This window comes from Ambystoma mexicanum, chromosome 1q (assembly GCF_040938575.1).
Source record: "Ambystoma mexicanum isolate Mex_15411 chromosome 1q, UKY_AmexF1_1, whole genome shotgun sequence".
In the NCBI taxonomy this organism is placed as follows: Eukaryota; Metazoa; Chordata; class Amphibia; order Caudata; family Ambystomatidae; genus Ambystoma; species Ambystoma mexicanum.
This window is the reverse complement of record NC_090922.1, coordinates 931596676-931610280: the sequence shown is the minus strand read 5'-3', so window position 1 is coordinate 931610280 and position 13605 is coordinate 931596676. Positions and strand designations below refer to the sequence as shown.

The following is a 13605-nucleotide window of genomic DNA, read 5'->3' as shown; positions in this document are numbered from 1 at the left end:
AAGATGCCAAGTAACACATGGCATGCCACAGTAAGCAATGGCTAGACTGGCTCTACCAAAATGCCAGTTTAGCCAGGTAATGACACACATGAACTTGGGGTTGCCCGGAAATGCCAGTAAAACGTGCAAAGTCAATAAAGGATGTGTCAAAAATGCTTTAGTGATCCTCAGTATACCAGGGCATAACACACACACACACACACACACATGCATACACACGCACACACACGCATCCCCTTTCACCCGCCAATACATCTCTCACATTTATTCACACTGCATTCACCACACAGGCAAACACCCATCCATTCACACACACACAATCACATTCATACCCATTCACCCACCAGTCACTCACCCATATACCTTCTCTCACATACACTTATACTGGCACCCACCCACCCAGAACATTTACTCAAACACATTCCTACTCACTCCCCCAACATACACTCACCTATAAACCTCTCAGGTCCACTTGCACTGCATTCCCCACACTGGAATGCACCCATCCACCTAGAACATTCAAACACACACTATGACATTCCTACTCATTCACCAACCTCTCACTGACCCATACACCTTCTCTCATGTCCACTCACATTGCATTCTCCACACAGACACGTACCCATCCAGAACATTGAAACACACTATCACATTTATACTCATACACCTTCTCTTTCATCCACTCTCACTGCATTCTCCACACAGGCATGCACTGACCCACCCAGAATATTCAAACACACACTACCACATTCATACTCATTCACCCACCAGTCAGTCACTCACTCATACACCTTCTATTACATCCACTCTCACTGCATTATCTACACAGGCACACACCCACCCACCCAGAACATTCAAACACACACACACTATCACATTTCATCTCATTCACCCACCACTCACTGACCCATAGCACATAAATACATCTGACCCGCACTTCACACATGCAAAATACACATCAACTTATTATTTTTTTTAAGCCTACTAACCTGTTTGTCCAGCTTCGGTTCGTCACTCCAGCCACCTTCGGCTCCTCCGTGCGGCACAGGAACCAAGAAGCTAGGAGAGCTTCCTGGTTCCTGTGTATGCCGCGAGGAAGCTGGAGTTGAAGGGGTTGGCGCTGAACGTGGCATGTGACACGTGCTACATGTGACGGTCAGCTTGAACCCCTACTGAGCGATTCCTTCTCATGCTGCAAGCTCCAGCGCAGTCTTCCCCTTGATTTGATTTGATTGGTTATTTATAACATGCTTAATGCCCAGAGGTTTCTAAGCGTGGACCCAGGGATCGAACCTAAGTTGCTCCGTGTCAACTTGCTTCTAAGGCGAGCATGTTGCCCCTGAGCTATCTTCCCGCAACTGGGTGAAGACTGCACCAAGGCACCCTCAGACCTGGTTTGGTGTGGCCCCCACACCGCAGTGGCTGCGGTCTTGGGGGCAATACTCCAGGCACTTAAGTATAAAAAAAAAAAAAAATCTTTACAGGGGTAGCAAGGGAGGTTGCAGGGGTAGCTAGGGAGCCGTGACTCCCAAAGGACATCACTGGAAAATGATGCGATAATCTGTTGGCACTTATTTAGAGAAATTGCTCATAGAAAATGAATTTACAGGCCTGTTATTTCAGTCTCATAGCACGATCTATAAGCACTCATTTCCAGAAACCCTCAAGTCCAAATCAATCAATATTTTCTGTTAGTCAATATCCATGCATTTCAGTCTCTATAAACCGGATGGAGGGTGGGCGTCTAAACTATGTTTTTTCCTTTTTTTTTTTAAAGGTTCGTATTCACAATTCCGATTACTTAATTCACTTCATTAGGATATATTCATAATAATATCTTTACAGTTATACCCATCTTAAAATCGAGGCCCCTTAAGGCCTATAGAGGGTGGTATGAACCCAGAGAACATTCTATAAATTTATCTTACTACCTATGGGAATTCTGTTTACATCACAAAAACCGGTGGCACGCAATCAGATTTTTAACTGCAAGGAAAATAACATTTCTAGAGGTTTGTGTACTTTAGATAATGCTTATTTGGCTCTTCTTTCACAGCAGCATGTTTTGTGAACCTATTTTTTTATGAGTGGAACTATGCTTTAATACCGGAACATCCACACTTTAAGAGCAAAAAAGTGTAAACTGCTAGAAGCTAGCAATGCATACATTCTCTTGAGTATTATCTTTGAGTATTGTAAGGGTGCAAAAGGAGAAGACTGACACACACATGGCATAGTGGTTGCTATAGACTTATTGTTTATGAAAATAAAGGGAAAACCTAGCTTTCCCTAACTTTAATAAGGGTTTCCCTGTCTCAACTAAAAGACTAATGGTTCTATCAGAATATCTGAATAAATCAATAGTTCACTGTCATGTGTCAAAACCCTAGTTCTGACCCTTAAACTTAATGCTAAACTAAATATAAAGTAGATCTGTTTAGTCCAGAAGAATGACTTCCTTCTTCTGGACTGGGTGTAGAAGTTAGTTTCCAAGTATTGGTTTCTTCTTGAGGGAATGGATCCCTTCCCCAGGTCAAAACACAAAAAAGTTAATGTTCGAACAGTTCTCCTGGGCAGATACAGTGTCTTTCTTAATAGGTTCTGGTTACCAGGAGAATGACACTCTTCTCCTGGTAGCCAAGGTTTTATAGTTCGTACGACTTTGGTTACTAAGAGAATTACTCATTTTTTCGAGTATCTTGACAGTTCAACACAACCAAAGGGAAATTACTCACTTCCCCTGTTCTTGGTTACCTGTGAAATGATTCCCTTCCCCTGGTATCTTGGTTTTAGAGTTCATACAACTTTGGTTACTAGGAGAAGGACTCCCTTCTCCTGGTATCTTTTCACTTGTCAGCACAGTTCCAGATAAACAGGGGGAATGACTTCCTTTCCCTGGTCTACTGGACTCCCTTTACCAAGTACTGTGACGAGGAAGATGACCCAAACTATCTTCTAATTTTTGAGTCCCATACCCTGGTTCTCATCCCTCTCCAGTTTATCCCACTTGGTCCATGCTCCTGCCAAATATGCCCATGAGGAAGATACCTTGCTTCCTGGTTTGGGTACCAAACCCCGGTTTTTCTCACTCTTAGGTTCAGCCCAATTGGCTTACTCTCTCACCAAGAACTGCCATGAGGAAGATTCCTTGCTTCTTGATGTGGGTCCCCGATCCCTGTTTCTCTTACTCTTTGGTTCAGCTTTCTTGGCTCACTCTCTCTATCCAAGTGCTGATACGAGGAAGATGCCTCACTTCTTGGTTTGGGTCCCAGACCCCTCTCTGGTGATCAGTGGTTTTCCTTAGGCCACTTGATGCAGGACCCTCTTGCTGCCTGCCCGCATCCCTACCGGGCCTCCCGAAACTTCCCGTACCTGCCACCAGGATCCGGTAGCTCTCTGGTTCTTCTTGGGATCAGGCATCTTAATGGCAGCATGGGCATTCCTTCTCTCTCGGTTCGTCAGCTGCTTGGGTCTGCGGTCTGCTCCTCTGCTTCCCAGCCTCTATGCTTACAGCAGACCATTCGGTCCAACTGGTCACAGCCGCGCCACCACACAGCTTCTCAAGACTGGTGGGGAGGTTGCTTCCTGCTTGACCACCTTGGGACTTCCACGGCTGCTCGCCTGCACTCGCCACTCCACCAGGTTCTTCGCTGGATGTGAATCAAAGCTCCTGGGTTTGTCATGGGCTGGAGACAAGAAGTCCTTCTTCTGTTTTCATCTTATTCTGCAGGCTCCACCCTGGCGCAACGTCAACACCTGTCATTATTGTCATGTCAGTCCTTATTCCTCATATGGCACACCTCGTCCCATTACTTGGGTTAGGAAAACCCTGACAGCGCTCAAGGATCTTCTTCGTCCTAGTACCTTTGGTCATGTTAACCTCACAGATGTTAGAGAAGTACACTATGGGAGCTTGTGTTGGAAGTGGGGTCTAAGGACTGAACAAGTGTATATGGAATGGGTGGGGGTGGGTATACCACAGTCTCTGCAGATGTTCTCCCTTGTCCCCAGAGGGGAGGCCTCTTCCCACGAGATGCTCCCACTGAGTACCACCCCCAAGGGGGACTACCTGGAAGTGGCCTCAACACCCTGGCCTTATGGAAAGACCCCCCTCCGCCCCCAGGGGAGAAGTAACGACATCTCAGGATCTTTCACAGTATTCGCTAGACAGCAACTGCCTGTAAGCCTTCCTTAGTAAAAACTTCAGTAGAGCAATTCTGATTGGTTTCTGCTGGATACAGCTGTGGCACATTGGGTTTTGGTCATTGGACGATATAACCTATACAACACAAGGGAAACCCTATTAATTTTATAAAAATATCAACTGATGCAAATAGACATCATTAGACACCAATAACTATCATCGGGATACACCTGGAATCAGGTGGAATCGTCTCCAGAAACTTTAATTCTAGCAACTGGATCCATTAGAAACTATTCCTAATAGGTCAACTAGAATGTCTCCCTCACAGGAGAGCGTTTCACCCTGCTACTCATCAACCAATGCATAAAGAATGTCCAAAAATCATTACCTTCCATTCCTCTTTCTCTATCCTTAGAATTAGCCTCCCGTCTTCAGTGATGACCTTTTCCTTAAGCTTAGCAAAGCTCACTCTGTCTTCCCAGGCATGTGCAAGCCTGCAGTAGAGAGAGAAATGAGATTTCTACGTTGTCCTCATTTTATCATTTAAAACTTGTATCTCCCAGTTCTATGAGCAGGTTGTTGTATTTAGCACATCATTAAGTAAACCTTAGTATTTTTGTATCTTGTGTTTTCAATACAACAACCACCCTGTACGGCATGGAAATTAGTCATTATTCACATACTTTGGTAATTTCAATCAGTTTAGATCATACAGAAATATGGTTTGCCTTGCCTTGTAATACAATTATATTTGCTCAATGCATGGCATAATTTTATATTTGATGTTTAAGGTAAACTCACTTCTTTACAGATGTTTTCTGCCATAAAGCTTTTTCCAGTTGAATTTTCTCATTCTCCTTTTCAATTCTTTCTTCCCAGATTGCCTTGACATTGGTAAATGCCCCGATGCACACTGTTACTCCTCTCATGGTGCTTTCAATTTTCTGTACCCTTTTTCTTGTGGTCTTCCATTACAGTGTCCCCGAACCAAGGCTGAATAGAGGCTTGACTGCAAAAGCTCAAGAGAGGTTGCCTTAAAATATTAGTATCTGAACAAGTTATGGACAATAACATGAGATTGCTCTAGGAGACTCTGGTGGGAGAACAGGGCGCTCTCAACTTCATCTCTATTTATTGTCAGAGCCCTTATCATGCAAGGATGAGCCATGTTCTGATAACAGGCAGACACATTTGCCCTTTAAAATTAACAAAAGCATTTGTAGCTTCTCCTCACCCTTGTCTGTCCTGGCTATAAAGCATCAAACCAATTAGCCTTTCCTCACCTTTGTCTTTCCAGGATATACAGCATCAGACCAATTGGCCTCTCCTCACCCTCATCTGTGCGGATTATAAGTATCAGACCAATCACCCATAATCCTATCTTCCTCCATTTCAGATGCTGCCCTCTAGGCTTGGGACTGCTAGTTATGTAGCTGAATTCCCTTTTTTACTTTCAATTGGCCTCATTATAACTGTGCCGGTCTGGTAACAGTGCCGATGAGCCTACTGGCACCGTTGTTACTGGACCGGCACAGTACAACTCTGCGGGTTGGTGCTGTCCCACCTGCCAGGGTCAGACCTGCCAGGCGGGATGGCACCCGCTCACAGAGTTGCCTCGGGAGCACCGGCACGGTTGTTAACAGTCTAGGGCGATAGCCTAAAATAAGTTTTTTTTTTTTTGTTTCTTTATTAATTTTATTCAAACCAAACAACAATACAAACCAAACTTGCAATGCAATTTATAACAATTCCGATAAACACATTTAGTTTTTAGTCACTGCTCTCCCAATCCCACCCCCCTTTATGAGCCTGTTTGTTCTTCGCATTCAATATCTGCTTCGTGTGGCAGAGTTTCGCTGCCCTCGGATTCCTTTGGATCCGATACTACTCCGAACATTTCCGCTATCAATGATTTCCATGCCATCAGAGAGCCCATTTCCTCCTCCCCACTCATGCTGCTCGTCTCCTGCCATACCATCTTTTCAGCCTCCGCCCATTTCTGTAATTCCTTCCACCACACCTCCACCCGTGGTTTGTGACACTTCTTCCACCCCATGGCTATCCTTCGTTTGGCAAGCACATATGCCAAATCTTTCAATTTACCGACATGTTTAAATTTCGGTGATCTGGGGAAACCACCCAGCAAGCAGGCCCAGACTGTATCTATGACGAGCGTTACCCCTTTCTCCTCTAGTTTTTGTGCTACTTTACCCCAGAAGCATTCAATTACCGGGCATGCCCAAAACATGTGTATCATGTCGGCGTTCTCCTCATCGCACTTAGGACACGCCTGGCGCCAAACGTTTTTAAACTTAGATATCCTCAGAGGGGTCATGCATGCCCTGTGCGTTATATATAACTGTATTTGTTTTAATCTTGCATTTCATGACACTTTCTTGTGGTATCCCAAGGCACGTTCCCACATCCCATCCTCTATAGGGGCTCCCGCTTCCGCTTCCCATTCCGATCTTAAATGTACTAATTCCTTCCCGACCCTAGACCTCACCATCTCATATAATCTAGAGATCTTATGCCCCCCTCCGATATGTCATATATTGCCCCAATAATAGCATCTGGTACCTCTGTCAAAATTGTTTCAGGCCTCGTTTTACGAATCTTCTGCACCATTCTGTGATACGTAACATATTGACCTGTATGTAATCCCGCTGCTTCCCCAAGTTCTCCAAAATTCCTTATGGTCCCTTCTTGCCAAATGTCCCCTAACGTAACCAGCCCCACTGATTCCCAGTAGGTCCTGATAATCACCCTCAACTGCTTATCCTCCCCCGCCAGTGCAACCAACAGTATCTGCGGGGAGCATGGGACAGGGTCTCCCATCATCCGGCAAGCTCTACGCCACATTTTCCACCCAGATATCATCATCCCAGGGCGCTCTTTAATTTCTGACTTGGGTAACCAGATCATTTCCCTTAAGTAAAATGGAGTACAGTCCTGCCCAAACAACCTATGTTCAGGGGTCTCTTCATCAGAGAGCCACTTGGCCACATATTGCAGTTGACCCGCTACATAATAAGCCTCAAAATTAGGTAGTTTAATACCACCTTTTTCATAGAAGTTCTGCAACTTCCATAACGCCACTCTGTTCTGGGTGCCAACTTCTTAGGCATCATATATGGAATATTACTAAAGTAATGTAAAAGCCTAGGTAGGACCACCATCTTAAGCATTGCTCCTCGTCCCATCATTGCTAGGGGCAACTTCTCCCAAAACCTCATACATTTCCTGATTTTCTCAATGGCTATCTCGGTGTTTCACTTATGTTCCTCTTCCGCCGTGTGGTACACGTCTATCCCAAGGTAACGGAAAGAACTCACCGCCCATGGTATTTGTAGCACCGGCAACCTTTCTACAGGGCTTCCCACATAGCCACCTAGCGGGAATATGCTGGATTTTCGGGGGTTCACCGCTATGCCGGACAGCCTGGCATACCTCTCCATCACTTCCAAAATGTATTGGAGATTTTCTTCCGGGTATTTTAGATATAATAACAAATCATCTGCATACAAGGATATTAAGTGTCGCTCTCCTCCCACCTCAATACCTATCATCTCATATTGTTGCCTGAGGTATATTGCTAGGGGCTCCAGGGCTAGAATGTAAAGCATCGGGGACCATGGGCACCCCTGTCTAGTGCCTCTGCTAAGTTGCCATCTCTCAGATATTACTGATCCCGTTCAAGGTTCACTGTATAGGATGTTAGCCCATTTAATATAACCCAGCCCTACTCCATATCCCCCTAGTGCCGCCAACAGCCATGGCCACTTAACCGAGTCGAAAGCTTTAACTGCGTCTAGTGACACAATCGCCATTTCGCCTTCGCTGCTACACCCCCATTCAACCACCCGATGGAGTCTCCTGTGGTTGTGAGTTATGTTCCTACTCGGGACATAGCCCGTTTGATCTGGATGAATTAATTTGCCAATCACTCTCCGCAATCTGTTCGCTAAGACGGCTGTCAATATCTTACTGTCCTGGTTCAGCATCGATAAGGGCTTGTAGGAGCCACAACTATGCCCTGGTTTATTGGGCTTGGGGAGCGGTACTATAATCGCTTCTCTGAGCGACTCTGGCAGCCGTCCTACCTCAAATGCTTCGCTAAGCATTTCTAGCATAGAGGGGATCACTTCCACCTTATATACTTTATAGAATTCACTAGGGAACCCGTCTGCACCTGGAGTTTTGCTGGTGGGCAACTGCTTCACTACATCTTCCAATTCCTCCAAAGTAATTGGTGCATCCAGCTCTTCCCTCTCTTCTTCACTTATCTTGGGCAGTCCTATATCTTCTAGTGTTTCAGCTATCTCTTCCGGGCTGCTCCTCTCACTATCCTCATATAGCGCCTTATAATAGTCCGCAAATTCATTGTTGACTCCTTCTTCAGTATCCACTTCCTCGCCATCCTCTCTAGTTATAGTCCTGATCGGGGGTCTAGGGGTTTCATTCTTGTATAACCACGCTAGAAGCCGGCCCGTTTTATAACCCCCTGCATGCTGTCTCTCTGTGTACTTTTTATAATTGAGACTGCAGAGCCCTTCCCAGAGTTCCGCGCACTGCTTCTGTAATTTAAGTACTAGCTCCATATCTGCATTGCCTCTTCCCAGTGCTTTTTCCAATTCCTCCTCTGCTTTATGTAAGTCAGCTATTACTCCACCCTGCAATCCCCTTGACTTGGATATGGCAACCCCTCGCATCACCACCTTAAAGGCCTCCCATAGTGTTCCCGAGTCAACACTGCCAGTATTCACCTCAAAATAGTTAATCTCATCTCTTATGTCCTCCCTAAGGATTGGATCCCTGAGTGCCTCTGCACAGAGGCGCCACGTTGGAATCCGCGCTCTCGGGGGGCAATATTGCCATCCGAGGATCAAGGGCGAGTGATCCGAGAGGACCCTCGCTGTATATTCTATATGGTTGCTCTCTGTCATCACATTTGGAGTGCCGAAGACATAGTCGAGTCTTGGGTGCAGCTGCTGCGGGGCCGAATAATGTGAGTATTGTCTATCATCGGGATGTTTTGTTCTCCAAACGTCTACCAGGCCAAAATCATCTAGCAACATCCGCAATATTCTGGCCGCCGGGGTGGGCCTATCAACCCTATCATCCGACCTGTCTATTTTAGGATTTATTACACAATTGAAATCCCCACATCCAAATCACCGCACTGCCCACACACGCACCCATGGTGGTGCACAGAGTTCTGAAGTATGCCGCCGTGTTTTGGTTAGGGGCATACGTATTCACAATACATATTTCTTTATTCTCTATCAACCCCTTCAATATGACCATCCTCCCGTCTGTCTCAACCACTTCCTCGATTAGCTTAAAAGGGACATGCGGCGCCACCCAAACAAGCACTCCCCTAGCATAGGCAGAGTATGATGAGCCCACCACAATACCTTTCCATTTTTTCCCAATTAGCTCTACTTTCTCTCGTGTCAGATGCGTTTCCTGTAGCAGTGCAATATCTATCTTTTGCCGTCTCAAATACAGCATGACCTTATTCCTCTTCAAATAACTGTTAAGTCCTCTGACATTCCACGATCTTATCTTAAGCTCCCCCATTGTTCATTAATACTTCCCCTTCTTACATCAGGCCAGTCCTCCCTGCTCACACAAAAACAGTTCCCTCTCACTAGTCCGCATAGGCTCTTGTTTAAATCCAAACTCCCCATAACTATATACACCTTAAACTCCCCACCTCCTCCTCCTCCCCCCACCCATCCCTTCCCCAACAACATCCCCCCCAACGGTTGCCCAGCTCCATTCCTGGATCTCAGGCATCCCTACATCTAGTCCTGTCCGCACTAATCTGTGCTCGGGGCTCAGTAGGGTGAAGTCGCCCTAATGGCCACTTAACTACTAATATTTCGGGCTAGGTTGCCTACCTCCTGTCTCTCCTATTTTCAAATGCTTATGCTAAATGTTAACACTACATAGCTGTCAATGGTATTTTATCCACTATATTCTAGTCCATGCAGAGCTCAATGCTCAAAAGACAATCATTGTTCAACCAGACTCGCTTCCTCAGTATACTAGGATCAATTTCCCACTTATCCCCTCACCATCCTCAACACAAAATCTTTAATTATCTTGTCCGTGCTGGTCCCGGTCCGCCTCTTGTTCCGGGCAGCCTTGCAGGTCCAGCCAAGTCGCCACTTCCTCCGGGGTATAAAAAAACCCCACTTTGCTTTTGTGTAGCACCTTCATCTTCACCGGGTACAGAAGCATGTACTTAATGCCTGCCGCCCGCAACCTCCTCTTGATGGTCATGTAGTTGTATCTCTGCCTTTGCACCAGCATCGTGTAGTCCGGGTATGCCGTGACATTGGTGGATGCTTTTTCAATTGTTCCGCCTTTGCGAAAATATTCCAGGATCGTCTCTCTGTCTCTGTAATTCAAGATCCTTGCGATGATCGGTCTCGGTGGAGCCCCAGGCCGTGGCTTCCTCATCAAGGCGCGATGCGCTCGTTCTACCGTGAACCCCTGCGACAGCTTGTCTGCCCCCATCTCCTGTAGGATCATGTTCTCCACGTAGTTCGTGGGGTCCTGGCCTTCTTCCCCTTCCGGTAGGCCGACCACCCGTATGTTATTTCTTCTCGCCCTTCCTTCTGCTTCTTCCACCTGATTCTTGAGATTTTCCACCTGTTGTTTCAGCACATGCACTTCCTTTGTATTATTCGCACTGGCGTCCGTGTTGGTCTTAACTGTGCTCTCCAGCCCACTTGTCCTTTCTGCCAATGCTCTAACATCTTGCCTTAACAGATTGAGTTCAGTTCTTATCGTATAAATCTTAGTCTCCAAGGCTGTTCGTAAATCCGCCATTGCCGAACCCCATTTAGTGCTCAGTTCTGCAATGGCATCCAGAATCTGGTGGTTGTCTCCATCTGGGGCAATTTCCACAGGTGTCGCAAGTGCGCTCTGTGCTGATGTTGTAGGGGTTCTCTGCGTTTTTGCGAAAACCTCCATGGTGGATTGTTTGGTCTTAGTCCTCGAGCTTTTTATTGACATAGTTTCCCCTTAGCTCGTGTACACTTCAGATCTGTATTTGAATCGTAGCTCCACAGGTTCTCGTGATTGCTGGGGTGCTTTACTTATTGTTTGTATTTATCAAGTCCCCTTGAAATAATAGCTTCAATGGATTGTAGCCCCCCACGTAATACTACTAGCCCACAGTGTTTATTAGCACAGCGTCACTACAGAGAGGGCTCTGTGCGTGACTATTTTAATCCTGCAAGCATTCCAATCCGCCTCTCTTACTTATATCTTCTGTACAAGTGTCTTGTGCATAAGCAGAACGATTGTTTAATCCACTACCTGTCGTGTACAGTTTGCACCGAGGTCACGGCATCCAAGCCTCCAAGCTCACTAGTCCACTCTATATCATGTGCCTAGATAGGGTCAGCAATAAGGTGTATAGCGCAGACCATCCAGCCTCCTGCCTTTGCCCAGCAGAGCGGCTCCAATGTCACCACTTGCCGGTGAGTTTCTGTTCTAATGCAGGGTCTGTATGCTGTTCTGGTGTCTGCTCTTCATAGATAGGGCTGCCTGCATGTGTTGTGAGGGACCCGTGGTACCATGGCATAAACGAGTACCACCTCATGTCAATTTCACATTGTACTTATTCTCTCGGCTCTGAGAGAACTCACACTGTAACAATGTATCACTGTGTGCAGTGTCTGTTCTTCATGAAGGGGCTGCCTGCCTGTGTTGTGAGGGACCCGTGATACCACGCCATAATCAATACCACCGCATGTCAGTTTCACGTTGTACTTCTCTCTTCGGCTCTCTGCTCAAACTTGCACTGTAACAATGTATCACTGTGTGCTTTCAGAGCACTGCAGCTCGTTTTCTTTCAATTCATTCTCCACTGAGTGTGCTGGCAGTGTTGGTCACTCCTGCGAGCCCCCTGGCTCGTGTTTCTATCCTTGTTGTAGTGCTCTAGTTCCATGGGACTGCAGCGCTGGGCACATCCTTTGTTCTTAGCAGGGCGCCATTTTGGGAGGCTAGCTCGCGGGATCTTCACTACTTTCACAAGCTCAGAGTTTCTTTAAACAGCTGCTCAGAGTGTCGCGTCCAGGACCGCTGTATGCACCCAATATTCATGTAGCTGCAGCTATAAATCCACGTCTCTCAGCATGTTTTAAATTCAAATATCGGTCGGAATTCGGTCATCTGAGATAGGTATGAGTATCTGGGTGTCATCCACATAATTTGTGTAGGCGACACCCAGATAGTCAAGAATATCAAAGAGTGGCTTAGTAAAATCATTGTAGAGGGTGGGGGTAACGCAAGATCCTTGCGGTACCCCACATAGCACAGGAGAACGTTCTGCAGACACGGTGGGTGAGAAAACCCTCATGGATCTGTTAGCCAAGAAGGATTTAATCCATGAGGTGGCTTCGTTTGAGAAATGTGATGCTATTTTGAGGTGGTGGCAGAAGATTTGATGATCCACCAAATCAAAGTTGCTGATAAGTCAAGCAAGAGTAGTAATGATAGTTTGCCCTTGTCTTTTAGGTCCTCGATTTGTGTTTTTAAATCGATTAGGGCGGTTTCTGTACCATGTCTAGGTCGAAAGCCCGATTGGCGTAGACACAGGAGATTATTTGCTTCTAGATAAGCCTGAATTTGGAGGTATGCTGCGGGATCCAGAATTTTTAGGAGGATGTGCACCATTGTGATAGGTCTGTAATTGGCAGGGTTGTTAGGATCAAGGGTAGGTTTTTTGATAAGAGGGATGACCAGGCTTCTTTAAGGTTGTCGGGGACAGTCCCAGATTTAAAGGAGGCATTAATGAAAGAAGTAATAAAAGGAGCTAGTTCATGAGCAGCCCCTTTAATGATTGGGGCCGGGCATGCATCGCCTTGGCAGTTAGATGGTTTGATCTTTCTAATGATGTTTTCCACTTCCCAAATCGAAAATGGGGAGAAGTTAAAAGGTTTGAACATACGTACATGAGTGGTGGGGTTGTTGGTGATGGGGTTATAGGGGTGGTCTATCGGGAGGCTACATTTTTTGGACTTGATTTTGATTTGCAGAGTAGAGATTTTCTCTAGAAGTGCTTTTTGGATATTGGTACACCAAGTGGTGTCAGTAGTACAGTTGTCGATCGGAGCTATAGGAGATTCAAGTTCTTTGAGAATCTTGAAAAGCTCTTTGATGTTAGATTCAGCTTGTGATATGTGCTTATTATAAATGTCTTTGTTAGCCAGGAATATAGCGTCTTTGTAAGCAATTGATGCCGTGTTTAGGATATTTTTGTTTGATTCAGTGGGGTGGCCTTTCCAATGTGCCTCAGTGTTTCTCTTAGCTTTACGTAAATCTCTTAATTGAGGGGTAAACCATGAATTCACATGGGCACGAGGTTTAGATTTCCATAGTTTGAGAGGGGCTATAGCATTTAGTGCCTTTAGTATTGTTTGGTTGTAGGCATCTACTAA

General features: G+C 45.8%; 1 protein-coding gene across 1 annotated transcript in view; it reads right to left on the bottom strand.

The window, feature by feature from the left end:
* Positions 1-13605, bottom strand: part of LRRC39 (leucine rich repeat containing 39) — a 207233-nt gene that overhangs the window by 152897 nt on the left and 40731 nt on the right. Inside the window, exons 2-3 of the mRNA XM_069641590.1 lie at positions 4946-5162; positions 4533-4638 (exon numbers count right to left, since the gene is read on the bottom strand). Of these exons, the coding sequence (XP_069497691.1) occupies positions 4533-4638; positions 4946-5073 (234 nt within the window). The 5' untranslated portion in view covers positions 5074-5162. The remainder of the gene's footprint in view (positions 1-4532; positions 4639-4945; positions 5163-13605) is intronic.